Source organism: Sus scrofa, chromosome 3, assembly GCF_000003025.6.
Source record: "Sus scrofa isolate TJ Tabasco breed Duroc chromosome 3, Sscrofa11.1, whole genome shotgun sequence".
Classification (NCBI taxonomy): Eukaryota; Metazoa; Chordata; class Mammalia; order Artiodactyla; family Suidae; genus Sus; species Sus scrofa.
In genome coordinates this window covers 31,338,297-31,365,777 of record NC_010445.4, presented here as the reverse complement: position 1 = coordinate 31,365,777, position 27,481 = coordinate 31,338,297, and the positions used below count along the sequence as shown (strand labels likewise).

General features: G+C 45.6%; 1 protein-coding gene across 8 annotated transcripts in view; it reads right to left on the bottom strand.

Moving 5' to 3' along the window:
- The window catches only part of ZC3H7A (zinc finger CCCH-type containing 7A), a 40,317-nt gene that overhangs the window by 7,025 nt on the left and 5,811 nt on the right, over nucleotides 1-27,481 (bottom strand). For 2 of the 8 annotated variants that reach the window (XM_021086593.1, XM_021086596.1), the window contains exons 2-19: nucleotides 21,300-21,401; nucleotides 20,483-20,522; nucleotides 18,174-18,371; nucleotides 17,062-17,220; nucleotides 16,744-16,824; nucleotides 16,363-16,401; nucleotides 15,668-15,701; nucleotides 14,891-15,174; nucleotides 11,905-12,109; nucleotides 10,768-10,832; nucleotides 9,751-9,937; nucleotides 8,560-8,721; nucleotides 7,012-7,208; nucleotides 6,484-6,584; nucleotides 5,002-5,183; nucleotides 4,523-4,599; nucleotides 2,849-2,982; nucleotides 2,326-2,431 (exon numbers count right to left, since the gene is read on the bottom strand). In XM_021086593.1, coding sequence (XP_020942252.1) covers nucleotides 2,326-2,431; nucleotides 2,849-2,982; nucleotides 4,523-4,599; nucleotides 5,002-5,183; nucleotides 6,484-6,584; nucleotides 7,012-7,208; nucleotides 8,560-8,721; nucleotides 9,751-9,937; nucleotides 10,768-10,832; nucleotides 11,905-12,109; nucleotides 14,891-15,174; nucleotides 15,668-15,701; nucleotides 16,363-16,401; nucleotides 16,744-16,824; nucleotides 17,062-17,220; nucleotides 18,174-18,371; nucleotides 20,483-20,522; nucleotides 21,300-21,367 — 2,319 coding nt within the window. In that variant the 5' untranslated portion in view covers nucleotides 21,368-21,401. Of the gene's footprint in view, nucleotides 1-2,325; nucleotides 2,432-2,848; nucleotides 2,983-4,522; nucleotides 4,600-5,001; nucleotides 5,184-6,483; nucleotides 6,585-7,011; nucleotides 7,209-8,559; nucleotides 8,722-9,750; nucleotides 9,938-10,767; nucleotides 10,833-11,904; nucleotides 12,110-14,890; nucleotides 15,175-15,667; nucleotides 15,702-16,362; nucleotides 16,402-16,743; nucleotides 16,825-17,061; nucleotides 17,221-18,173; nucleotides 18,372-20,482; nucleotides 20,523-21,299; nucleotides 21,402-24,367; nucleotides 25,048-27,481 lie in introns of those variants that run through there. The other 6 variants (XM_021086594.1, XM_021086595.1, XR_002342423.1 and 3 more) reach the window with 6 other exon arrangements.

The following is a 27,481-nucleotide window of genomic DNA, read 5'->3' as shown; positions in this document are numbered from 1 at the left end:
CAGTACACATGGAACTCAAACATGAAACATTTTCTTACAAGAAGATGTCGCCAAACTCAGTTATTCAGAGTCTCTGCTTTGAACACAACAGAGCATTTTCATCTCCACAATACACGTCTCCGGCCCCCTCCGTCTGATGGCTCCTACTGTTCCCTCCCTGACCCCAGGAGGCCTCCTTGTCAGCACCTGGGTGGCAGTGGAGGAACTGCAGGATCTCAGACACTTCTTTACTTGCAGCCCATCCTGGCAGCTCAGCTCAGCGCTAACTCACTAGCTGTGCACTGTCCAAAGACAGCTATTCCACCAACCAGACCAGCCAGTTACACAGCGTTCAAATGATACCTCTTCTGGTCATTTGCATGATTACTTTACCAAGTAGATACAATAAGAGTTGGTAAGAAAATAAAGTGACAGCACTCAGCAGAACTCGGACTCCCCTAAGACGCATGACCATTCAGAACTAGGAAAACCACCCTCACCGAGAGTCATTCTTAAACATCATCAATGTACCCGTCTTTGAAGAGCATCAATCCTAGGACAATTAATTGTTAGCTTATTCGTGTTCCAGCAGGAGCTGGCTCTACATAGTAGTTGACTGCACAGTACATGCTGAGCATTTGGCTTTTGCTAAAAATCAAAAGCAATCGACCCTTCGCCCTGCTTCTTCCCTCCCGTGGCCCTTGGTCAGGGACCCCGCCCTTGAAGTTGGCTGCGTGAGGTCAGTGGTCAGTCAAACAGTCTTGTGATGGACTTTATCATATTCCCTCCCCAGTCAATCCCCAAGAAGTACTTGGGAATTATTACTTCGGAGACACTGACCATCATCTCACAAAGCTCACTGACAAGGAGCAGGGAGCAGAGACGAAAGGGGAGGCCGCTCTGCGCTGCGTTTTTACACAACACCATCTCGGGTCCTCCCTGGGGTGGGCTTATTCCCATTTACAGATGCGCAGACTGAGGGTGAGCAACTGGACCCTTCGGGCAGACTCTGAAGCCCATCGTCTTTCCACCTCCCCACACTAACACACACACACACACACACATTATTTCTTCTTTTAGAAAAAAGGATCCCTCAATAATACCTAGTATGGCAGAAAAAAAGGGGACGTAAGCTCCTGTGACACTGCAGATAGATCAGCATGTCTGAGATGAGAGAATAATCAGCAGCCCTAGGCAGCGGCCCCAGCTGTCTTTATTTCAGCAAAGTTTTGAGGAATATACCCATAATCTCTGCTATCTTTTAAAGTACAAGAGATCAGTGGTTCCAGCGAACCTCCCGTCCTACATAACCTACTGATCAAATCACCCAAATCTGAGTCTGAAACCACTGTGGAGAAACACAAACACACCACCACCTTCAAAGACTGGCCTCGTGACCTGTGTCAGTTTCAGCCAACGAAGGTGCCCTGGGTGGTGGAGATAGACCCATCAACTCCGGCGATTCAGAGAGGGAGTCTCATTCACGGGCCAGGGCGGGGGCACGGGGTGTGTGGAGGTGGGGGGTGTTGTGGGGGTGGGGCAACACCCCACAACCCCTCTGCACCGCTTCTCTGGGCAAAGGTACTCTCCCTACTTCCTCCATTGGGGCAGGTTTCTCAACTGCCACTGCTCTGAGGGTCCCTGTCTGTTAGGTCACACGGTCGAGTTGACTTCCTCGAGACCCTCTCTCTTTCAAAGAGGAAAGTCGGGCCAGCGCCAGGGCTTTGCCAGAACAATGGTCTTTAAGACCAGGCAAGGCCCTAGAGGGACCCATAGGAAACGTGCCCCTCATGAGTGAGATGCCACACAGTAAGGGGTCTGGTGTTTTCATTCTGAGGGCTTTTGAGAGACGTGTCCCTCTCACACGGACCATATTTCCTTCGGCTCACATCAAGAAAATGCTAGGAAGTTGGGTACTCCTTAGCGAGCGCCTACGGCTTTAGTGAAAGAAAGAGGCGCGCTAAGCACAACTCATCCACAGCATCCGTGGTAACGCCAGGCCTTGGGTTTGACACCCACGCTGAGGAATCAGATTAAATGAAATTCTCTCCCATCTGCTCCTAGAGTCATTCATCTGGAGAATAAGCTGAGTCGTAGCCATCACTGTCCTCAAGTCCACTGTCTACTGATTCGTTCTAAGGAACTCATACAACTCCCATCCATCTAGAAACTGTCCCAGAACCACACATCCACAGAGGGAAGGAAAACGAGAGGACCCCTGCAACGTCATTATTCCGATGAGCATTACTTAAAGGGCTCCAATTTCCACCTGCATTACTACTAGTTTCTAATGATTTGAAACGCCTAATTAAAAAAAAAAAAGTGGCTTAAAAATTACGTATGTACATCAAACTGTAAAGGCATTTGTTTCTTTGTGGGGAGAGGACGGATGTTCATCCACTTCTTACGTTCAATAGACATCACTCTCATGGCCCGCCGATCTTTGGTCCACCTAAGAAAAATGGAGTTCAGAAAAAACAAAACACACTGGCAAAGACACGACATAAAGGGGCAGGTACGAGCTCTGTACCTAAAGGACCAGAGGTTTTTTTCTTTTTTTCTCAACCCTTCTAAAAGCAGTGCCTGATGATTCTGTCATTTCATCGCCTGTTGGGACTTATGAACAGACACTCTCTACCAATCCCAAACACAGAAATGCAAAATACAGGAAAGACACTACTGAATTCTGTCGAATTCTGAGCTATGAAATGCCTAAGAACCTCTTCCCTTTCGCTCTGCAATCACTCCTACATTGCTGACTTGCCTCCGCTCTCTTCAGTCTTAATCTTTCTTTCTCCTGAGTGAGACTTTACACCCATGAGACAGAGCATGATGAAAGAGGCACCACTTCCACACACCCGCTACTTACGAATGCCTTGCTTTTGCACTACAATATTTTCTGTTTTTGTCTGGTTCAATGACTTGACCATTTCTCAGACACTGAGCACATACAAATTTTATCTTCATATTAAGAGATCCAGGCATTATTTGATCGCCAAGTACCTTGAACAATGAAAAAGATTAGATTTAATTGAACAGTAAACTAGTCTTCTGAAAACACAATTGCTCAATCGCCTTTTTCCATAATAACATACAATTTATATTTTGGTCTAGTTTGATGATTTGACCGTTATACAATCGGATAACTAAATTTCCAATTCTCTACCTAAATGCTTGAGAACATGACAAAAGCAGATTATAGACAGAAGCCAAACCTCAAGTTATGTAAACGGGCCGTGGAATTAATGGCCAGGCTTTGGGGGGGTGGGTGGCAGAGAGGAAGGAGTGTTGGATAAAGCGGTTTTGTCGGATGGTAAGCAAAACTACAGACACAACCCACCCCCCTCACTCCAAGAATTCCCATAGCCCAAGACCCCCGACTGTTTTGCCAATTAAGCGGAATAAGAAAACTATATCCTACATTCTTGGTGGATGTTACAGATTTTTTTTTTCCTTGTTTTTTGTCTTTTTAGGGCCGCACCCTAGGCATACGGAGGTTCCCAGGCTAGGGGTTGAAACGGAGCTGTAGCTGCCAGCCTACGACACAGCCACAGTAACACGGGATCCGAGCCGCCTCTGCGACTCACACCACAGCTCTCAGCAACGCCGGATCCTTAACCCACTGAGCAAGGCCAGGGATCAAATCCGCATCCTGATAGATACTAGTCGGGTTCGTTAATCCCTAAGCCACGACGGGAACTCCAGGATTTCTGGGGTTTTTTTTATTTTAATGATGAACAATTAAAATGCAGAAAAATTTTTTTCACATTAAGAATTACTCAACACGGGAGTTTCCCATGATGCAGTGGAAACAAATCCAACTAGTATCCATGAGCATTCAGGTTCGATCCCTGGCCTCGCTCAGTGGGTTGGGGACCTGGTAGTGCTGTGAGCTGTGGTGTAGGTTGCAGACGCGGCTCAGATCCCACACTGCTGTGGCTGTGGAATAGGCTGTCAGCTGTAGCTCAGATTCAACGCCTCGCCTGGGAACTTCCATATGCCACGGGTGCAGCCCTAAAAAGAATTACTCAACTCAATAAACCGTAAGAAAGTAACTGGGGGTAAGTTTCTGCTATACACAGTGGGTTAAGAATCTGACTGCAATACTTCAGGTTGCTGCAGAGATCTGGGTTCCATCTCCAGCCTGGTGCAGTAGGTTAAAGGATCCAGTGTTGTTGCACCAGTGGCTCAGATTCAATCCCTGTCCCAGGAACTTTCATATGCCATGGGAGTGGCCATTTAAAAAAAACAAAAAAACGAAAAAACAAAAAAACCAAGGTAACTGGAGGAGTTCCCTGGTGGTCTTGTGGTTAGAATCCGGCACTTGCACCACAGCGGCCTGGGTTCAATCCCTGATCTGGGAACTGAGATCCCACATCAAACTGTTGCCTGCCTCAGTCCTCCCCCCAAAAAAACAAGAAAGAAAGTCACTGGATTGTATGTAAGTGTAGTGCAAACTCTATCTGCCGACAACTCACATCCATTGGAACGTTTCAGAAAGGATACCAAATGCAGAAAGTACCCCCGGCCCCACCAAAAATACCTGTGCTCCAGGTACATTTGCTTCCAAGTTTTGCCAATAGCGTTTAGATTCCTCGGCAATAGCGTCATGTGAGATTCCTGGGAAATGCAGAAGCCTGTTTTAGATTCGCTGCACAATAAATGTGCACCAATCCAGGCACAGTTGCAATCAACTCTAACCACCCCCACGCAGCATAATCTATTGCCAAGGATCAGTAGCACATTATTCTTTCAAAGTGGAAGATTTACAAATAAGACGCCTGGTGCCCGCTGAGGAATCTTTCTTCCTCACACACGCACATGACAGGCATAAACCTGCACAAGCAATGGCTTCCCTGAGAGCACCCTCAAAACAGGCCTGAAGATGAAGCCCCACACAGTCGAAAGCTCAGGAGGAAATCAACAGTGCTGCCACTGCAGGTGGATGGATAAAGGTCCCCCATTCTGCTGCATCAAACCCTGGCTGCTCTCGAGACGTTTCTCAAGCCCGCATAAACCTACCTGTTTCACTCTGCAACATCCAGACTTTCAATTCCACGAGGCTATGTGCATAAAAGCACTCGTCTTCCCGCAGACAGCCATAGCGAACCTCGTGTCGGCATAGGTCAAGCTGACACTGGCCATGAAAAGAGCGGATTTTGGAGTATTTTACTGTTGTCTCTCGCAAAATGTGGACAAGGCACCTCAGAGGAAAACAGAGTGACATGTTACTAGTGTTCTGCCAAAGCGTCAAAAAATGTACACACACATAAAGTGTAAAGTTCTAGACAGAAAGCATTTTATTTTGGGGGGGTCACACACATGGCACGTGGAAGTTCCTGGGCCAGATTCAAACCTATGCCACAGCAGTGACAACACCAGATCCTTAACCCACTAGGTCACCAGGGAACTCGAGCATTTAAAATCTTTATTAGAAAAAATAAATCACTGTACATATATAATTGCTGGATCAATTGGAGAGGGAAGAGGATAATTTCATGATAAGCTATAAAACACCTAAATCTACCTCGTGAGAAGCTATAAATCAGTATTCCTTCTCTATATTAAATACCAATTGAGTAAGTTATTTATTTTTTTAATAATTTTTATTTTTTCCATTGTAGCTGGTTTACAGTGTTCTGTCAATTTTCTACTGTACAGCAAGGTGACCCAGTTACACATACATGTATAGATTTTTTTTTCTCACATTATCATGCTCCATCATAAGTGACTAGACATAATTCCCAGTGCTATTGAGCAGGATGAATAAGTCATTTTTTTATTCCCAGCAAAAACCTATTAGTCATTTAAAAATCGTCATCTTTTTTTTTTTTTTGTCTTTTGTCTTTTTAGGGACACACAGGAGGCGGCGGCATATGGAGATTGAATCAGGGCTACAGCTGCTGGCCTACACCATCGCCACAGCAATGCCAGATCTGAGCCACGTCTTCGACCTATACCACAGCACACAGCAACGCCGGATCCTTAACCCACTGAGTGAGGCCAGGGATTGAACCGACAACCTCATGGTTCCTAGTCGGATTTGTTTCTGCTGCACCATGAAGGGAACTCCAGAATCATCATCATCTTTCAAAACAACAACAAAAGGAGAGGGGGAGTGTCTGGGTGGATAGGACTCTGATTTTATTTGGATCTAAAAAGAAGAACCTGGAGTTCCCCCTGTGGCTCAGTGGAAATGAACCCACTAGTATCCATGAGGATGTGGGTTCAATCCTTGGCATCGCTCAGTGGGTTAAGGATCTAGCATTGCTTGTGAGCTGTGGTATAGGTCGAAGACTCGACTCAGACCTGGCATTGCCGTGGCTGTGGTGTAGGCCCATAGCTGGAGTTCCGATTCAAACCTCAGCCTGGGAACTTCTGTGTGCTCTACCTTCAGCCGTAAAAAAAAAAAAAAAAAAAAAAAAAAAAAAAAAAAAAAAAAAATTTAAATAGCAAAAAAATAATCTATTCTGGCACTATAAAAATTAGAAACTACCAACATACTTATTGTCTTCAAACTCGTGCTTTGTAACAGGATGAGAACAAGAAGTAGAATTATCTTTGTTTCTTTTACTTATCATTCTAGGCTTATGATCAAAACATTTCTGCAACAGAGAAAAAGAATTACCATTAAAACCATAGTACGATATAACTTTTGTGCCATACATACTTATACCTTACATCCTTAAACCAATTAACATTCAGAAGGAAGTCCTTTTGGCGGGGGGGGGGGGGGACGACCCCCACGGCATGCAGAATTTCCCTGGGCCAGGGACTGATCTGTGCCACAGCAGTGACCAGAACCACAGTGTGACAATGCCAGATCCTTAACCATAAGGCCGCCAGGGGACTCCCAACATTCAGTATGAAGTCTTAACATTATTCTTCTGGACAGCAGTAGTAGCTTCCATTGCTGAGTGAATGTTTTTTTATCAGCCAGCAGGACCAGGGCTAAGTGCTTGATACTTCTGGCCTTATGGGCCAGAGATGACCACTGATTTTAGAGCAGAAAATAAGGTTTAGAGAAAGTACCTCACACAGGAATATAAATTCTCCAAGATGCTCTTGGAGAAGTTTGAATACGGTAAGGTGGATCTTTCCATTGCCGCCAAAGAAAGCCTCCCTACTAAACGCCCCCTTTCGCTCCAGGGTCCAGACGTCTATCTCTTCTTGGCAATAAGCAAATGTGCAGTGGCCTGAATATCTACATTCCTCCTCGGCAGCAACATCTAGAAAAACAGGGGATTGACAGACGATTAAGAAGGAAGCCTTTGTTTTCCCAAAGCCAATAATCATTGAACACGCTTAGGGCATCATTTGAATTCTTTCCTTTCTTTGCTTTTTAGGGCTGCACTTGCAGCATATGGAGGTTCCCAAGCTAGAGGTCCAATCAGAGCTACAGCTGCCAGCCTACACCAAAGCCACAGTAATGCCAGATTCGAGCCAGGTCTACAACATATACCACAGCTCAGGGCAACACCGGACCCTTAACCCACTGAGTGAAGCCAGGGATTGAACCTGCATCCTCATGGATATTAGTCGGATTCGTTTCTGCTGAGCCACAATGGGAACTCCCTGTTTGAATTCTTTTAACAAGTTATGGGTAGCTTCATACCATGACACGCATATAACTATGCAGGAATAATATTAACTCTTAAAAAAAAAATGCCACCAAAATTCTAAATTATTTTTCTTTCAGACAGGGGAAAAGCCTTGATACCCTGACAAAAATGAAAATACTAAGTTCTCCTGAAAGCAACTTAAAAGAACATTTATTTTTCTTTTTTTAAATTTTATAGTGATTTTTATTTTTTCCATTATAGCTGGTTTACAGTGTTTTGTCAATTTTCTACTGTACAGCAAGGTGACCTAGTCACATATACAGGTAAAGCAACATTTTCAAACCTTAGTTCAGTGTCCTAATTCTGTTTAGACTAAATCAGAGAATCTAAAGTTTGAGAGTTTCCTATTTAAAATCTGGCCAAACCCTATTTCCATAAGTATAAAACATCAACTAGACAGGAATTTAAAAACAAAAGTAAAAATAATATAAAAAATACTAATGTCTCCATCAAAGGAACTTGCTATGAACTCCGTCTAAACATTTTCAGTAACATTAGTACTGGAAGCATAAAGAATGCAGTGGAGCTCCTGCTGAGGTGCAGTGGGTTAAGGATCTGGCACTGCTGTAGCTGTGGCTGGGATTCGATCCCTGGCCCAGGAACTTCCACATGCTAAGGGTTGGGCCAAAACAGAAACAAAAACACAAATGTAGCAAATAAACTTTTTTTTGTCCTTTTAGGGCCGAACCTGTGACATACAGAAATTCCCAGGCTAGGGGTCGATTTGGAACCGTAGCTGCCGGCCTACAACACGGGATCCCAGCCATGTCTGCGACCTACACCACAGCTCATGGCAACGCCGGATCCTTAACTCACTGAGCGAGGCCAGGGATCCTTCCCGCCAGCTCATGGATACTAGTCAGGTTCATTAACCAGGGAGCCACGACCGGAATGCCACGTAGCACATAAATTTTTCACTTATGTAAAAGGGCACTGATTAAGCAATTATAGCATATACCTTTACATATATAATAAGGTCCTTCATAATTTGTTTTTGTTGGTCTTGGACGTATTTTTTTCCATGATTTATCTTCAACATTCTTTATCCTACCAATTAAAATATCTTTCTTACATTTATGATCTATATTAGCTAGGTAAGTGAAATCCATTAACTTAGGGCCTGAAAAAGATATAAAAAGGACTGGTCATACATGCAAAAAGTACCATTTCATTTTACAGGCACAGTTAGAAGCAGATGGATAATGATTATTAAATTCCCATTAAAAAAATCCCTTTTTCATACCCCCCCAAATGTAAACAAGCTACCGAAGTCACTGCTGCTGTTCGTCAGACAATACGAAGTTCACCCAACCCGTCCTCCCCAAACATAACTCTCAGTTAACTATTAGAATAAGAATCTGATGGCTTCAAAAGGTAAAGAACACAGTTAAATAAACAACTAAGAAGAAAAATGAATGTGAGTCCACTTTAGAGTAAACTGTGTTCATATCACCTGCCTTAGGGGTGAAGATATGAAACAATCCAACAGAATGGACGGTAATGTTTTCACAGCCATTACATCACATACTAGTCTTAAAATGTTTTCTTCTAGGTCTTGATGAACTTGAATGTGATCAAGTTCTTAAACATGTATTTGAAATACAAAGGATTTCACAGATAGTTCAAAAAGCTTTCAGGAGTTCCCGTCGTGGCGCAGTGGTTAACGGATCCGACTAGGAACCATGAGGTTGCGGGTTCGATCCCTGCCCTTGCTCAGTGGGTTAAGGATCCGGCGTTGCCGTGAGCTGTGGTGTAGGTTGCAGACGCGGCTCGGATCCCGCATTGCTGTGACTCCAGCGTAGGCTGGCAGCTACAGCTCCGATTGGACCCCTAGCCTGGGAACCTCCATATGCCGCAGGAGCGGCCCAAAGAAATAGCAAAAAGACAAAAAAAAAAAAAAGCTTTCAGAAGCAGGTAAACATTCTACTCCGTATGATTCTATACATAAAGGTATGTTAAATAAGAGCAGAGACTTATCCTATTAGACTCCAAAGGCCCTTAATCAATAACTGCTGCTTCTTTAGAAAGAACTCAAACAGAGATTGAAGAGTCACAACAGCTGGTGTTTTCCACATTTATTTACAAATTCCTAAGAACTCTCAGATTATGGACTAGTTTAACACTGTCTGCTCCTTTGTTTGGTCCTGACCTGATTTTACAAAACAGATCTGGCAAGCTTGTCTCAGTTCATGGGTTCCTTCGAGGGGATGTCTTGGGGTCACTGAAGAAGGTGGCTTAGTTACTGCACTTGTGAAAATGTTTCCAAACTCATTCCTGGCGGGAGTTGAAAGGCCCAGGAAACTCTCCGAAGCAAACAAACTGCTCGGTCCATTCATCTGCAAGAAGAATGAGAAAACAAAAAAACAAAACAAAAAAACAAAAAACAGCCAACAAATATTGCACTATCACTAAAGAAGGAAATGAATTCATCTCAAAAAATAAGACGTTCTGCCCAGACTGAAGTTGGGACTGTTCTGCCCTTGCTGCTTTTCTATTTATTTATTTAGCTATGTTTGTCTTTTTAGGGCTGCACCCGCGGCAAATGGAGGTTCCCAGGCTAGGGGTCAAATCAGAGCTGCAGCTGCCGGCCTACACCAGAGCCACAGCAACGCAGGAGCCCAGCCCTGCCTGCAACCTACACCGCAGCTCCCAGCAACACTGGATCCTTAACCCACTGAACAAGGCCAGGGATCAAACCCGAGTCCTCATCGATACTAGTCGGGATCATTGCCGCTGAGCCACTGGGAACTCCCCGAATTTCTACTTAAAAACGGTTTCCTGCTACGGTTTTCTCTCTTCAGGTCTCTGAGCCCCTCCCCCACTCTTCCGGATGCACCAGGAGTTGTTTACAAGTGATGGGCAATTGTTCTGCTTCATCGGCCGACACGCTGTTCATGCCCTGATCTTGGATTCCCTTGTTCGCGCTGTGCTAAAGCCTCTTACACTGCCTGTGAACGTGATGAACTGACGAGGACAGATCCAGCCTTTGAACAAAGAGCATTTATTCCTGGACGTTCCAGAAGGGTCTTATTTTAGCACGCTTTCCCACAGCACACATAAAACTTCAGGGAGCCGTCCCCGTTCACTCAAATAATTCAGTTACTCAAGTAAAAAAACCTATTTGCAATTTAAGCAACGTATTTACAAAAGAGGAAGTGGCACTTACAAGTAAAAGGGAAGAATTACTGCTGTTAAGCGATGTTCCCTCTCTAGAAGTTGAGGTGGACAGATCTAAAATAATAAAAACACTTCAACAGACCTTTTCACTCTAATCATGGAATAAGAACATCAGGGCTCAGTAGCTGACGGTGGCTTCCCACACTATCTCCCCATCCCGATTCCTAGCGCCTTTCTTGCTCATTCCTGACCCTCGAAGAGGGCGACGGGCGAGCTCCTCTCTTCCAAAAACCAAGGGCATACATATCCCTTAGACCAACACATTTAAAGAAAAGGTGACTTTCAGAGATTCAAGCTAAGGCAGGGACTACCAAGGGGGACGGTTTGGAAAAAGACGAAGGAAATCACTCCTATGCAAAATGGGGAAAACACCCTCTCCTTCCGAAAATGTGAAGGAGGAACTCGCCGTAACATTCAGAAAATGAGCGTGGTTCCAGTGCTTTTCTTTTTCTTAGCCTAACTACTCGATTCTTTTTCTCTCTGCCCTTCTGTCTCCCACAAATTTTACTTTCTTCAATTGTCCATCTTTAAATCACTTATTTTCATTTTTGTCCTTTTAACCATAGCGATGCTTCAAAACACATGAAGATTTTTCTCGTTAGTGTTGGAGGTATACAGAATTACGGCAACAGGAGTAAGGCCAAAGCCTCAGCAATCCCTAAGAGCACCAGGCAGAGTCTGCAGAGCTCAATGGATGAAGCCTGAAATAGACGGATCTGTCATTCTAAAAACTGATCTTAAGTTAGTCTTAACTACGTGTTTGCCTAGTTCAGAATTTCAAAGGACCACCTCTCTTTAAGACCATTTAGGATGGGGTACCCCTTTTTGAGAAAATATCCTGAAAGTCATCTTGCCCTTCAAAACAAGAGGCACTCAGCTTAACAAACTATCCTATGAAAAAAACCCCAGTGCCACACACATTCCTGCTCTCACACCTGGCCTCCTGACCTCCACACAGGCCCAGTTAGGTCCAGATGAATTCTAAGCGGAAGGTTTCATTTTTACATCTTCAGATACAATGAAAAGAATTCAAGAACCAAACTACCTAGAGTAAGTGAAACACGTGTCAAACCAAACTGTCTGCTTTTAGAAAATTAACTGTTCACGTAAGTGGCTCGCTTCTTACCTCGTTTGGATTCGCTCATTGAAAACGACTTTAGAGAAGAACAGAAATCTTCCAAGGATGAAGCCAGAGGTGGGAAGAGCTCCGAGAAGGAGGGTGCAGGCGCGTATCTTGCACCAATGGGCAGGGTGCCCAGGAGAGACGCCGAGAAGGGGATGTTTGGGGTGACAGTGGCCGTCGACAGGGGGCCTCTGACTAAGGCTGATGGCTGCAGAGGAAACACCAGATTAAAATCCAGGAAACTCAGTTCCAAGGTGGCCAAGCCGCTGTTAACATCCGCATATAAAACAAATGACTCCACTGGGTGACTTTGTTCCATAACAAGGTTGAAATCAAAATCAAGACTCGGTAGCAGAATCCAAGCTACAGAGCTTATTTCTTCTCAAGCCCACTTTTTAAGGAGACAGAGGTGTGATGCCTGGTATTGCTATAATCCACATGCAGCATTCACAGTTCCTTTTCAAAATAAGATTCCCTGTATTCCTTACCCATTGTAAGGATGTGTGAGGGGCTGGGGCAGAGGAAGGGTGCTCAAGGAGTTCCCTTAAGGATCTCTTCATGTTAAGGAGCCAGCACTGCCACTGCAGCAGCTCGGGTCGCTACTGTGGTGCAAGTTCAGTCCTTGGCCCGGGAACTTCCACATACAGCAGGCGCAGACAAAAAAAAAAAAAAGAAGAAGAAGAAGAATGCTCAGAAGCAAGCTGTGGGGTTCCTGCTATGGCTCAGTGGGTTAAGAATCTGACTACAGGAGTTCCCATAGCGGATCAGAGGAAACGAATCTGACTAGCATCCATAAGGACACAGGTTTGATCCCCGGCCTCGCTCAGTGGGTTAAGGATCTGGTGTTGCCGTGAGCTGTAGTATACGCCGAAGATGTGGCTTGGACCTGGCATGGCTGTTGCTGTGGTGTAGGCCAGCGGCTACAGCTACAATTTGATCCCTAGCTTGGGAACCTCCACATGCCAGGGGGGAAGGCCCTAAAAAGACTAAAAAAAAAAAAAAAAAAAAAGAATCCGATGGCAGCAGCTTGGGTCACTGCAGAGGCGTGGGTTCAATCCCCAGCCTGGTGCAGTGAGTTAAAGAATTGAGCATTGCCACAGCTGCAGCTCAGATTCAATCCCTGGCGCAGAAACTTCCACATGACACAGGTGTGGCCATAAAAATTAAAAAAAAAAAAAGAGGAGTTCCCGTTGTGGCGCAGTGGTTAACGAATCCGACTAGGAACCGTGAGGTTGCGGGTTCGGTCCCTGCCCTTGCTCAGTGGGTTAACGATCCGGCGTTGCCGTGAGCTGTGGTGTAGGTTGCAGACGCGGCTCGGATCCCGCGTTGCTGTGGCTCTGGCGTAGGCCGGTGGCTACAGCTCCGATTGGACCCCTAGCCTGGGAACCTCCATATGCCGCGGGAGCGGCCCAAGAAATAGCAACAACAACAACAACAAAAAGACAAAAAGACAAAAAAAAAAAAAAAAAAAAAAAAAAAGAGAGAGAGAGAAGGGAGCTGGAAGAGCCTGTACAAGCGGGGCCCATCTTCTGATGATGTGATTGTACAGCCTCACAAGAACAAAGAGAACACCACCTACCCCCAGCCAAGCAACAATTTATCAAGAGCTTCCATGTACCTGACACTATGATAAATCATATGCCATCTACTTACCTCGCCTGACTCTGAGATGTAGGCTACTGTGAGCGCCATTATACGGATGCAGAAACCCAGGGACTGCAGGTGAAATACCCTGCCCGAGATCATAGGGGCAGGAACCAAGCCCAGGCCTGCCTGCCCTCCGCTTCACCTCCCATCGGCTCCAAGGGGACATCACCAAGGTCACCCGCCCTGGAAACCAGCTCTGAGTTTCTCCCCCATCATCACCCTACTCTTGGTGCTGCCACTATTTCAATATACTTTCCGGCTGGGGCCTGTGGACTTTCCACAAAGGGCTGGATGTTAATGAGGGAAGTGTGGGTAACATGGTCCCTGCTGCAACCACTCAACTCTTGCTGTAGTGTCGTACGGTATTTATTTCCATGTGCCTTAAAATAGTATTCTTTTTTTTTTTCTTCCAACCATGTAAAAATCTAGAAACCATTCTTAGTCTGCAGGCCATATACAGGCAGTGGGGAGTTCCCACTGTGGCACAATGGGACAGCAGCATCTCTGCAGCACTGGGATGCAGGCTGGATCCCTGGCCTAGCACACTGGGTTAAGGATCAGAAGGTGTGGAACTGCGGCTCAGTTCAGATCTGATCCCTGGCCTAGTAAGTTCCATATGCCAGGGGGTGGCCCCACCAAAAAAAGAAAGACAAAAGGAAAAAAACCAAACCAAAAAACAGGCAGTGGCCAAACTGGGCCTGTGAGACAAAATGTGCTGACACTTGCTTTATGGTTACAAGAGAATTATCCTTAGGGGATGAGAAATCCTTAATCCATAAACTAATTTTCCCTTAAATATCAAATGTCTTTTTTTTTGTCTTTTTAGGGCTGCACCTGTAGCATATGGAAGTTTCCAGGCTGGGGGTCAAATAGGAGCTGCAGCTGCCAGCCTACACCACAGCCAGAGCAACTTGGGACCCGAGCCGCCTCTGCAACTTACACCACAGCTTACGGCAATGCCAGATCCTTAACCCACTAAGCAAGGCCAGGGATTGAACCCGAGTCCTCGTGGATACTAGTTGGGTTCATAACTCACTGAGCCATGATGGGAACTCCTATTTTTGGTCAGAATGTTAACTGCTCTTCCCCATAATGTGATTCTTAGCATGTTCCTTTTTCTTTTAATTAACAAAAAGAACCAAATCAGCCAGTTACCAGTGGTAAAGACAGAAGGAAATTTCAAGAAACCCAAAGTTTAGTCAATGGATAATTTTTAAAAATTAAAATTCAATTTTTAAATTCATTTCTAAAAATTAAATTAGAAAATGAGTTTAAATTACATCAATTACAATTTAAAAAATTAACCCTGCCTTCAGAAGAAAAGAGTCCCGCTGAAATTTACCATAACATTTTCATTAGTTTCAGGCGCAGAGTCAAGGAGCTCATCTATCTCATCTCCCAGGACCATGTCGCCATCATCTAAAAACGGTTCCGGCATAACGAAGGGGATCTTCCCTCCATTTGCCAACACGGTCGACGGCAGAGAACTCTCTTCCACCGGCAGCGGCAACACCGAAGCTATGGGCATAACAGGAACTGAGGCCAGCTCACTTCCAACTTGGTGAGAAAAACTGGAAGTAGGTATAGAGACAACAGGAACTGCTTCTTGCCTCGGAGTTAATAAATCTGTAACATGGACAGACACGTACTCACTCACTCGCCACGCGTTTATAAAATACTACTGTTTAGTAACAGCCAACAACAGAGAAAACCAAGAGCTAGGTGAAAACATGAAAGCAATTACAAAGCTAAATAGATACATCAATAAAAGCAATTCCAATAAAGAGTTTATAACAGTAATTCTAAAAATGCTTTGTTCTGCCCAAGAATAGATATACTCAGTTGTGAAAAGTTCTCCTTCTTTCTCAAAATGCCTGGGCCCCTTCTGGGTGGAGCTCCCAGGGGTTGGGGGGGAGACCACCTCACGGGAATCGACTGCTCCCTGACATCTAGGATCGTGAATCACGCACTGCACATCCAGAGGCACAAAGGTGGTTCTGAAACTCTTGCTTTACTACCAGTAATCACAGAAGAATCTTATTTGACAGCTTTCTAAGATGCATGACGTCTATAGCTGGCGTGTCTAAGAGTAACATGTTACGTGTGTGTGAAAACATACCTGGCTCAATATCTTCCACAGAACAGTTCAAAGCCTAGAAATGAAACCAAATAATAGATAAAAATATTTCCAGGATTCTAAACTATAAAGCAAGCTTATAAAACTCACTCTGAGGGAACAATGCAGGCTCTCACACTTGACTTCCTTCCAGTTAAGATCCAGGAAACCAACAAAATATGTAAACCTTTGTGACGTGTGGAGTGTCCCGGGGCTGGCCTATCAGGGCTTGTTTCTTGCAGACCAATATTTCTCTCTAAGGGTATTCAGGAGCCTCCCAGTTGCAGAGGGTCTAGTCTAGACACCACTCCCACCCCAGCTCATGGCAACATCCTAACAGCTTTAAGAAGACCTACCTGTAGAAAAACAACAACTTGTTCATTACGTTTAACCCAGCGGCTCCTAAAATTAGTACACGGTCCTCACCCACTTTTTCTAATAAAACCTAACATCTACCAACATCCTGTAAGATGCTTCACTGGACTTCAGGAAACGCTGATTGAGAATAAAATATATTACTGAGTTGTTTATTTTCTTTTTGTAGGACAGGAAGCTCTGGCCACTTATGTGTTTGAAGAATAAAAAGGTCTCAAAAATAGACACAAACCAAAAATATTAAAAGCAGAACTGCTAATGCCTCTCTCTTCTTCTTTTTTTTTTTTCTTTTATTATGATTCTTACAGAAGTTATAACCTTACCTTGGCAGCCCCATCCCCAGGAACTGATTTTAGTGAGAGCTGAAAGAAAATTAAGATGCTAATTTAAAACCAGAACTGACGCTAAGTTAGAAAACAAACCGAGGAGTTCCCATTTGGCTCAGCGGAGTGAGCTGTGGTGTCCGTCAGAGATGCAGCTTCGATCTGGCGTGGCTGCAGCTGTGGTGTAGGCCGGCAGCTGTAGCTCCAATTCGACCCCTAGCCTGGGCACTTCCACATGCTGCAGGTGTGGCCCTAAAAAGCAGAGAGAAAAGAAGGACGAAAGGAAGAAAGAAAAAGAGGAAAAGAAGAAAGGAAGGAAGGAAGGAAGGAAGAAAAAGGGAAACAAAATGGAAATACCTTACAGAGAGAACTTCCGCTCACCTCGGCTCTGACATATGCTTTTCTTATTTTAAATCCCAATTTCTGAGCTAGTTCTTGCGTGAGTTTTATTACATGTTCATCCTGGAAAAAATGGAGGGTGTGGTTAATGGAGGGTTTTATTTACTAACTGGAAAGACAAAGAGGCAAAACAGTTCTAAGTTACACTCTGTCAGGACACTTGTTTTACGGTAAATGATTCCCAATGAAAGCAGGTGGACAGTTGGCTGGAAAACCTAACTCCTTAAGAGCCATTTCTCCACGTAGAAGCAGTAAAATGATTATGATGTGAACAAACGAACTAAAACAGAAATTCCATACCTGAGGCACCGCCAAGGAGCACTTCGCTACAGCGTCGTAAGCCTCTTTGTATCTTCCCAAATCGCTGAGAGCCTTAGATTTCCGATACAGAGCTTTGCAGTTACTGGCATTGAGACTGAGAACTGTCTCGCAGTCTTCTAAGACTTTATCATGGAAGCCCTAGCAGGTAAGACCAAATAAAGGTAGCAATCAAACAATCTGTGCCTTAAAACACTATCTCCCTGTAAATGCAAACAAATTCAGACCCTCCCTTCATTTATCTATTTATTATTTTTTATGGCCACACACATGGCATATGGAAGTTCCTGGGCAGGGATGGAACCCAAGCCTCTGCAGAGAACCAAGCCACTGTGGTTGGATTTTTTTTTTAAGGCCACACCTGTGGGATACAGAAGTTCCCAGGCTGGGGGTTTAGTCAGAGCTGCAAATACAGGCCTCCACCACAGCCACAGTCATAGTGGATCCCACCCGCATCTGGACTTACATTGTAGCTTGTGGCAATGCCAGACTCCTAACTCACTGAGTAAGGCCAAGGATCGAACCAGCACCCTCAGTTAGAAGAGAGGAATGTATATAGACGCATGACTGGATCACTGTGCTATACAGCAGAAATTGGCCCCACATTGTAACATAACTAGACTGTAATAAAAAAAATTTTTAAATCCCTAATCAGTTGTCCTATGCTGATTTTTCAAAGCTTCAGGACACTCTAAAAGCAGTCACTACATTTTTCTTATGAAGTGAAACTAGAAAATGGACTTTACTAATATATGGTCATTGAAAACCTTTTTTCTCTCTAGAAACATTGTTTTAACAATCACAACTCAGAGTGCCCATTGTGGTGCAATGGAAACAAATCTGACTAGTATCCGTGAGGTTGCAGGTTCAATCCCTGGCCTCACTCAGTGGGTTAAGCATCCAGCGTTGCCATGAGCTGTGGTGTAGGTCACAGATGCAGCTGGGATTCCGGGAGTGGCTGTGGCTGTGGTGTAGGCCGGCAGCTCTAGCTCCAGTTAGACCCCTAGCCTGGGAACTTCCATATGCTGTGGGTGCAGCCCTAAAACGCAAAAAAAAAATTTTTTAATAAAAAGCAAATACAAATCACCACTCACCATAATAGAATAGCAAGCAATACGATTTATATGTAGTTTTTCAATGATTTCTTTAGGGATTAAAATTTCTTCAGACTTTGCATAATCAGCTATACTCAAAGCTTCTGAATACTGGCTTACGGAGCTGTTCCAGTCACGCTCCCGATAAACATCATTCCCTTCGTTAAAAAGATTTCTCACGAGAGCACCTAAATACACCTTAAAAGAGAAAAGAAAAAAAGTTACTGCTTGAAACCCTTTAAGAAACAAGTCAGAGTATAAGCAAATTTTGACTTTTGTACCCAAGGCTTCGGAAGATATAATTTGCCAGAGCAACACGCATTATTATAAGAAATCATGAAATCCAGGCCAAGCCACGGCTACCTCAGCTGGGGGTTCCTTCCTCTTTGCTTTTTCCAAGAGAAAATCCAAGGTATGATCAATAAAAATGCTGCTGGAGTTCCCACTGTGGCTCAGTGGGTTAAGAACCCAACACGGCATCCATGAGGATGCAGGTCCAGGTGAGTTAAGAATCTGGCGTTGGAGTCCCCATTGTGGCTCAGCGGAAACAAATGTGGCTAGCATCCATGAGGACGCAAGTTGGATCCCTGGCCTCGCTCCGTGGGTTAAGGATCCGGCGTTGCCGTGAGCTGGGGTGTAGGTCTCAGATGCAGCTCGGATCTGCTGTTGCTGTGCCTGTGGTGTGGGCCGTGAGCGACAACTCTGATCAACCCCTAGCCTGGGAACCTCCATACACTGCTGAGGGCAAGCCCCCAAAAGACAAATTAATTAATTAATTAATTAAACTGCCTCCAAAAAATGCAGTAACAATGAATACTTAGAGTGGCCCGCTTCACAGCCACACCCAGCAACACAGGTACGTGCACACGTAACAGCTGCCAATTTCTGGATGCAAATGGTACCCTGTTTTACCCGCGTATCGGATGACCAGGGAAGCTGAACTTCCGCACGTTTTTATGGACATTTGTATTTCTTTTGCAAACACTGGCTCAGGTCATTAACTGATGTAGGGGGAGGATCGTCAAACCTTTTTCTTACTGTGTAGGAACACACATTCTTTTCGGAGGGACAAAGGCTCTTAAGTCTCCTTCATGATTTCTACCGATGCTTTAAGATTTTAACAGTTCTCTCCCAGCAACGGATCCGATAAACTTTCAGCTCTGTTTTGTCTCATTTTACCCAGTCCCGTTTAAGCGGATGAAACTAATAAAGACACCTGTCCAGGTCAACCGTGAGCAACTGAGGGGACCGGAGACAGGCCACTTCACCTCTCCGGACCCCAGATGCACGTCTGAAAAATAAAAGGGCTGTCCCAGGTGATTTTGAGCTCTCATACTTTACGGTTCTACATCCGTGTGGAGAAAAGGCAGGCAGGCAGGCAGACAGGCAGGTAGGGTGAAGCGACGGGGAAGGAGGGGGAGGCAGAGAGAAAGAAGTGACCTTCAGAAGCGCCAAAGCCCACAGAGAAACCAACAGTCTGCAGAGATGAGGGCCTTTCGTGTAAGACCCCGCTGACTGGGCTCTGACTAAGCTCTCGCTGTTTCTAACTCACTAGAGTCTCCTCTAGCTCTTCCCTCTTATTACCCAGTCAGCCCTTTACCACCGGCAGAACTTCTACAGGAAAACAGAGGATGCTCTGCACCCTCCCTCTCAACATACTCTGTCCCACTCACTCTTGATGAAAGGCAAGGGACCCCAAAGAAATGAATGCAAAACCGCATGAAGAGGAGTTCCCGTCATGGCTCGGCAGGTTAAGAACCTGACCAGTATCCATGAGGACGCAGGTTCAACCCCTGGCCTCACTCTGGGTTAAGGATCTGGCGCTGCCATGAGCTGCAGTGTAGGTCGCAGACACGGCTTGGATCTGGTGTTGCTGTGGCTGTGGTGTAGGCCAGCAGCTGTAGCTCAGATTTGACCCCTAGCCTGGGAACCTCCACATGCCGCAGGTGCAGCCCTAAAAAGAAAAAAACACCTGCACTTACAGAGAAAAAAAAAAATATGAGACAACTGTACAAGCAGGCTGAAAAAACAGTCTCATATATATATGTATATGCGCAAACTTTTTCTAAAAGTGCCCAGAAAGTAAGTATTTCAGGCTTATGTGGGCCATATGGTCTCTGCCTCGACTACCACTTCCTGAAAGCAGCCACAGGTAACATATCAACAAACAGGCGTGGCTGTAAATAAAACTTGATTTACAAAACAGACAGGGGGCCGCATGCGCATGCGGCTTTGCCTCTGGGGCAACACAGCATACTGTCCACAGGCTACGTGCAGAGCTTTCAGGCAGATCTTCCCAGAGTCCTTACCGCATATTGTTCCTGCGTTCCTGGATACGACAGCGGTGACCTAAGAACAAGAAATTCATTTTCACAATCAGGTTCTCAACAGGACTTGTTTAGCCAGGGGTCACCTTAAACCCGAGGTTCTGTGAGCTCCCCACTGGCTCAAAGCACATCTTAAAGACCTGCGCCTCCTCTTACCACCACCACCATTCTCTAACCAGACTCACGGGGGACAAAATCTAAAACTAGTCCTTTGCGTTTTCTTGAGTAAGTACAGCATTCTCCTTTCACGTCTACGTCTGTTAAAAGAGGGCCTGATTCTTCAAATGCCAAAGAAGCTTAAAAATAGTACAGAACCATGAGTCCTGCTGGGTCCAACTTACTGTAGCACCCAGGGGAAGAATGTGTCCCTCCCAGGAGGGACAAAGAGGCCTTTCTGCCTGAACACGTCCCCTCGAGCCGTGGTCCCGTCGGTGACCTGCTTCATGAAGCCAGCTAGAGACAGGCTTCCTGACACAGAGCGGACCACAAAAGCCATGTGTGCGGACGGACGCTGACCCCCACCCACCAGAACTGTTCTCACGAGAGATGAGGTTCCCACTCCTCGGTCTGACATGCGGGGGGATGCGAAAGGGCTTTAGCCCCCCAAAATCACCGACAGCCAGATCCACTTCAGAGCACAGAGAAATCAAAGACAAGGGCAGCAAGTGCGGCTGGAACAAAAGTATCTAGTGTCCAACCCAAACGAAGGGGACTGCGGAAACAGGACTAACGGCTGCTTCATCTCTGCAAAACGCAGAGCCACACAAAGGCTTTACTGTGGGATGCACGGAGCCCTTACTGTATAAACTGCAGGCCTTCCTGAATGTTCTGCTGCCTTTTTCTTCTCTCCTCGGACACACTGGACATGTTACCCCACACATCCACTTTCTAAATGAGAAACCTGGAAAGAAACAGGCACAAAATTCCATAAGGCACGGGGCTCCTGGATCCCAGCTGCAACACCCACAACCTAGGTCTTGTCACACAATGAGCTGCAGCCACGTCCATCCCCGACGACCTGACTAGGGTCCTCTACGCCAAGGACACTGTGTGAGGGATGTCCGTGGTCCCTGCCGTCCGGGGCCCGGGAGCAGAGGGCTTCCTCCTCCTCAAGCCTGCACAGCCGTGCAGGTTCCGCCCGCCCCTCCTAAGCCCCTCCTGAACCATCCCCCTGGAAAAGCCACTGCTCTCTCCCCTGTCGTCATCCTCGCCTCCTTCAGCCACGGTGTTGGTTCTGGCCTGTCTCCGTGCACGCGCAAGCAGCCCCTCGAACAGCCCTGGCCTTGTGTTGCTTCTGGAAGCTCTCCAGAAGTGAAAAGGTTTCACATCCGCTTGCTCCGAGGGATTTTGACTTCCTTGTGAGCAGAGCCTAACCCTTAATATGGATTTGGTTCCACCGGACTTTTGAAATCATCCTTGGTGATACAACTGATAACGAGTGAGGATGGAAATGAAGTTACTCGAATGGGAATTTTCTGGGAGGTAAGGGTTTGCCTTCAGTGTAACACTGGCAGATGCCGACACCGTTGGCATGCACCCCAGCTAGTTAATGTTCGTTAGGCAGTTCCCAGAAAGCAGCCGGGGACCCACAGAGAAGAGATCTGGGGTAAAACAAGATCCGCCAACGTCCTAAACCAGGGCTTCTCGACCTCAGCCATTTGGCCAGAGCCGTCTCCATGACGGAGGGGGAGGGCTGGCCTGTGCCCTGCAGGAGGTTGGCAGCAGTGCTGGCTCCACCCACTAGATGCCAGCAGCACCGAAGCGTCTCAGAAGCCCGTTAAATGCCTTCTGGCGGGCAGGGGCGGGGGGAGGGGCCACAGAGTCCCCCCCTCCCCCCATGAGAACTACGGAGCGCTAATCCCAGGAGGGCATCCTGTCACATCAAGCACGTATGTGGATCCACGTGATGTACGGGGACCGGCACCCCTGTTTCGGGTACACGGCTGCGATGTTTCCATCTCATTACTGCTTACCATTTGCAGGCAAGTTTTATTTTGAAGTCTACCTTTTTTCAAAAAATAAAGTGCCGGTGGAAGGGAAGGCCCCAGAGGCTGATCACTACTAATTCTCACTGGTTTTTAAAGCCTGTCGGTTGTAAATATTTTGACCTTGTATCTAAAAGTGGATTACTTTCCTGAATCTTTTTTTTTTTTTTTTTTTTTTTTTGCTTTTTAGGGCTGAACCCGAGGCATATGGAGGTTCCCAGGCTAGGGGTCAGTTGGAGCTACAGCTGCCGGCCTACACCACAGCCACAGCCACGCCAGATCTGAGCCGCATCTGCGACCTACACCACAGCTCAAGGTAATGCCGGATCCTTAACCCACTGAGCAAGGCCAGAGATCGAACCCATAACCTCATGGTTCCTGGTGGATTCGTTTCTGCTGTGCCACGACGGGAACGCCTCCTGAGTATTTATATGTGAAAGGACATGGGCTCTGGGATTTGCTTTAAACACTATGTTTGAAATTTTCCAAAATAAAAAGCTTAAAAAGCCCTTGACACTGGAGTAAAATGGCATTATTTCTGGAATTTGTTTAGAGATAATCGAGCTTAACGGGATGGGGGTGGTGAGCGGGCGTGAAACACGAGGAGCAAAAACATGGGAAACGCTCAGCTGAATGAGGAGGAGGAAGAGGTACGTGGGCCTCCTTCTACTCGTGGACAAGTCTGGCCATTTCCATAATAAAAAACGTTTAAATTCAGACTTCCACTTACAAACTTCTTTAAGGAGGCACTATGTCTCAGAGAAAAAGAAGGGTAATTAACTCAATGCCTGTCAAAAAGGACATGGTTGAATAAACTGTGCTGGGGGCAGGAGATGAGTGTCTTTTCACTGTAAACCTTTAAAACTTTATTTTAACCCTGTAAATAAATGACCTCTGAGAAAAGAAAGTATTAAAAGAAGTCTGTGTACCTTTTGGGGCCTTCCTCAGAAAGGTGACTCATGGAGCCACCCAGCCTTTTTTCTCTTTGACTTAAAGTGGAGTCAGAACCTTAGAGGTCAAAGGTACCTGGAGCCACACTTGAGGGTCCAGGGCCATCAGGCCGGAGGGACTGGGACAAAAGAAAAGAAGCCAAAGGCAAGAAACCTCTTCTCTCTGTCAGTATCTGGCAAGGTAGGGAATGAGTTTGAGGTTCACTCAAAAAACCCATCTGTTGGCTCAGAAGGGGGACACCTGAGTAATGATAACCCACCAAGTGAAGAGTACTAGAGCTGTGTCCTCAGAAAGTGCTCAAAAACCTTGAACCTTGGCCCTTAAGGACAAAGGGCAGGAGGCAAAGAGCTGACAACTCAAGTAGGTGATTAAAAGAAAATAAGATGCAGGCTTTTTTTTTTTTTTTTTTTTTTTTTCTGGCCATGCCCTGGCATGCGGAAGTTCCTGGGGCAGGGATTGAAACTGTGACTCGAGTCATAGCAGTAACAATGCTGGATCCTTAACCTGATGAGCCACCAGGGAACTCCAAGATGCAGATTCTTAAGGGCATAAAATACCATGCCTCCCTCACAAGTTAGAAGATTTAGGAACATAACCTCAGGTGATATTTAAATATAATGCGACAGTGTTTCAGAAGTTTCTGTTGTAGCTCAGCAGGTTAAGAACCCTATATAATGTTTGTGAGGATGTGGGTTTGACTCCTGGCCTCGTGCAGTGGGCTAAGGATCTGGCGTTGCTGTGGCTATGGCTGTGGCGTAGGCCGGCAGCTACAGCTCTGATTCAACCCCTAGCCTGGGAACTTCCACATACCGTGGGTGTGACCTGAAAAAAAAAGCAAAAAAAAAAAAAAAAAAAAGATGGTCCCCACTTTTCTAGGATGTTCCAGTTCCCTTTTCTTTTTTTTTTATTTTTTTATTTTTTATGGCCACACCTGTGCCACATGGAAGTTCCAGGCCGGGAAATGAATCCAAGCTGCAACTGTGGCAGTGCCCAATCCTTTAACTCACTGTGCCAGCCTGGGGATTGAACCCACACCTTAAGGCTAGGTGGCCTTAAAAAGAAAAGAAAAAAACATAATGACAGTGTTTCATGCTCTGTAGTTTTTCCCTTTAAATTTTATTTAAAAAATTTTACACACAGTAAATCTTCTTTTACAGTGAACACCATATACCTATAGAATATCTATATCCTACAGTTAATATTTTGCTCTAATTATTACATCTCCCCATCTTTATCCATCTATCAACCCAATTTTGGTAAACTGCAAAGTGAGTTGCAGACATCAACTCGGATCCACTAATAGACACTTCAGCATACATATGGTTCTGGGGTCTAACATTTGTTACCAGTTTTTTTAAGGTAAAATGCACACATTTTAAAGAAAACCTTGACAAATGATCTACTCAGAAAACCCAGACCCAGAAAGTTCCCTCAGCACCCTTCTCCAGCTGGTGTGACTGCCCACCCAAGGAAATCACTGTTCTGATTTTTTTCTACCAGAGATTAGTTTTATCGGTGAAGTCTCCCACCACCTTTCACTTTGAAAGAAAGAAAAAGTAATAAATGCTGGAGTTCCCATCATGGTTCAGCGGTTAACGAACCCGACTAGCATCCATGAGGACGCGGATTTGATCCCTGGCCTCGCTCAGTGGGTTAAGGATCCAGCTTGCTGTGAGCTGTGGTGTAGGTCACAGATGTGGCTTCCGATCCCCCACTGCTGTGGCTGTGGCGTGGGCCGCGGCTACAGCTCCGATTAGACCCCTAGCCTGGGAACCTCCATATGCTGCAGGTATGGCCCTAAAGAGACAAATAGTAATAATAATAAATGCTTAATACACCATCTCTTTTTGGATCTAGTCAAAATCTGGCCTCAATTATTATTTTTTTTTTATGGCCATTCCTGCGGCATACGGAAGCTCCCAGATGTGCACCACGGCTTGTGGCAATGCCGGATTCTTAACCCACTGAACAAGTCAAGGGATCAAACCCACATTCTTAGGGATACTAGTTGGGCTCTTAACCCGCAGAGCCACAATGCAAACTCGTGGTCTCAATTTTAAAGTAAGGAAGAATTTGATAATGTTAGTCCAACAGCCGCTTTTCTTCTTCAAACTCAGCAGCATAGGACAGGAGTCAACTCCCTCCTGGAAACGGGGGCTTCGTCTCCAGTTGACCTCTAAGTGGGACCCCCCCCCCCCATAGCCACTTACACTCCTGGGACCTCTCGAGCTGCCCAGATGTTACCCTCCGATAAGCCCCGGCTCCCCACGCCCACCCCCTCTACTTGAAGGTTCTCCCTGGATGTCGCAGACCATGCACACTGTTGGAAAAGGAGAATTTTAATATTACGACCGCAAAAAGGAATGTCACCTTCCCAACCCTAACACTCAGCCCCCCTTCTGACCTTCTGAGGACAATCAATCCATCATTGTTACCCAAATGTTATGCATCCTGACAAAGACAGTCTGTGAACAATATTGCATCTTTTTTTTCCTAAGGGCCGCACCTGAAGCACATGGAAGTTCCCAGGTTAAGGGTCCAATCAGAGCTGCAGCTGCCAGTCTACACCACAGCCACAGCAAGTACGCAACCTACACTGCAGGTGGCAGCCACACCGGATCCTTAACCCAACAAGCAGAGGCCAGAGACTGAACCCACATTCTCATGAATATCAGTCAGGTTCTTAACCCGCGGAGCCACAACAGGCACTCCAACAATACTGTATCTTGATTGCAGTAGTGGTTACATGACTCTATACATGGTATAAACGTGTATCCATACATACACACACACACAAACAAATGAGTGTAAAACTGAGTCAGGTGCGAAGTTTGGGTCAACAGTATCCAGGATCATACGAATGCCTGTCTCCTGGCAGTGCCAGTGCACTAGTTAGTTAAGACAGCTCCACTAGGGAAGATGATGAGGGGTCATGGGATCCCACTTTCGCAATATCCTGTGAGTCTATAATTATTGCAAAATAAAAGTTAAAAATATCCTATGCATATGTTATTTTTTATACAGACCGGGGCTCCTAACAGGTTCTGCACCTGACTTTTCTTCAGTCCACAGCTGCACACATCCAGCTGCTTTCCAGGTAACAGCCATGCAGCGTGTTCCACGACACGGCCGCAGCATCACCTCAGCAGGCCTCCAGGAGGGACATTTTGGTTGTTGCCAACTTTTAAGGGCATTTCATATACGCATGCTGCCAAAGAACTTCCCGAGGATGAAGCGTACGTAGGTTTCTTAATTTTGCCAGCTCTTGCCAAGTCTCGCCAAGCGACCCTGCCCACCACCAGAGCACAAGGGTTCCTATTTCACCACTTGACCAAAACATCGTCAAACGCTTCCATTGCTGGCAACCAGGGAGGTGAGAAACAACAACGTGACAACTGTGGTTGGGGTTTTATTTGTTTTAGTCTTTCTATCACGAACAAGGCTGAGCATCTCTTCAGATTACCAGCCCGCTGTACTTCCTTTTCTGTGAACTATCGCCTCAGTTCCTGCACCCCCTTTCTCTTCCAGGCTGGGCCTTTCTGATGTATGGGAGCTCTTCATGAATCGAGGAAAGCAGTCCTCTGTGATGGCATGACTATTTCCCCCAAGGTGGTGTCAATCTTTTGACATCGGTTATGGCACTTTGGACAGCACAAGTTTGATTTTTAAGTAACTGAATTTATCAATACTTTCTCTTGTGGCTTCTGGATTTTGACATACTCAGAAGTGCCTGCACCACTCTTGAGATCAGAAAATCACGCTCCATGTCTTCCCCTATGCTCGTGGTTTCATTAATTTTTTTTTTCTTAACTGGATCCACCAGTTTACTGTAAGGAGTAATGTAAGGGTACGTACACACACACACACACACACACTCACACACACACACACTCTCACACATTTCCCTCCCAAAGAGCTACCCATTGCCCAAACACCATTTACAAAAGGGCTCTCGATTCTACACTGACATGTTTAAGCCCCATTCAAAATTCTGGGTCTGTTTGTGACTTTTTTTTTTTTTTTTTTTTTTTTTTTGCTTTGTAAG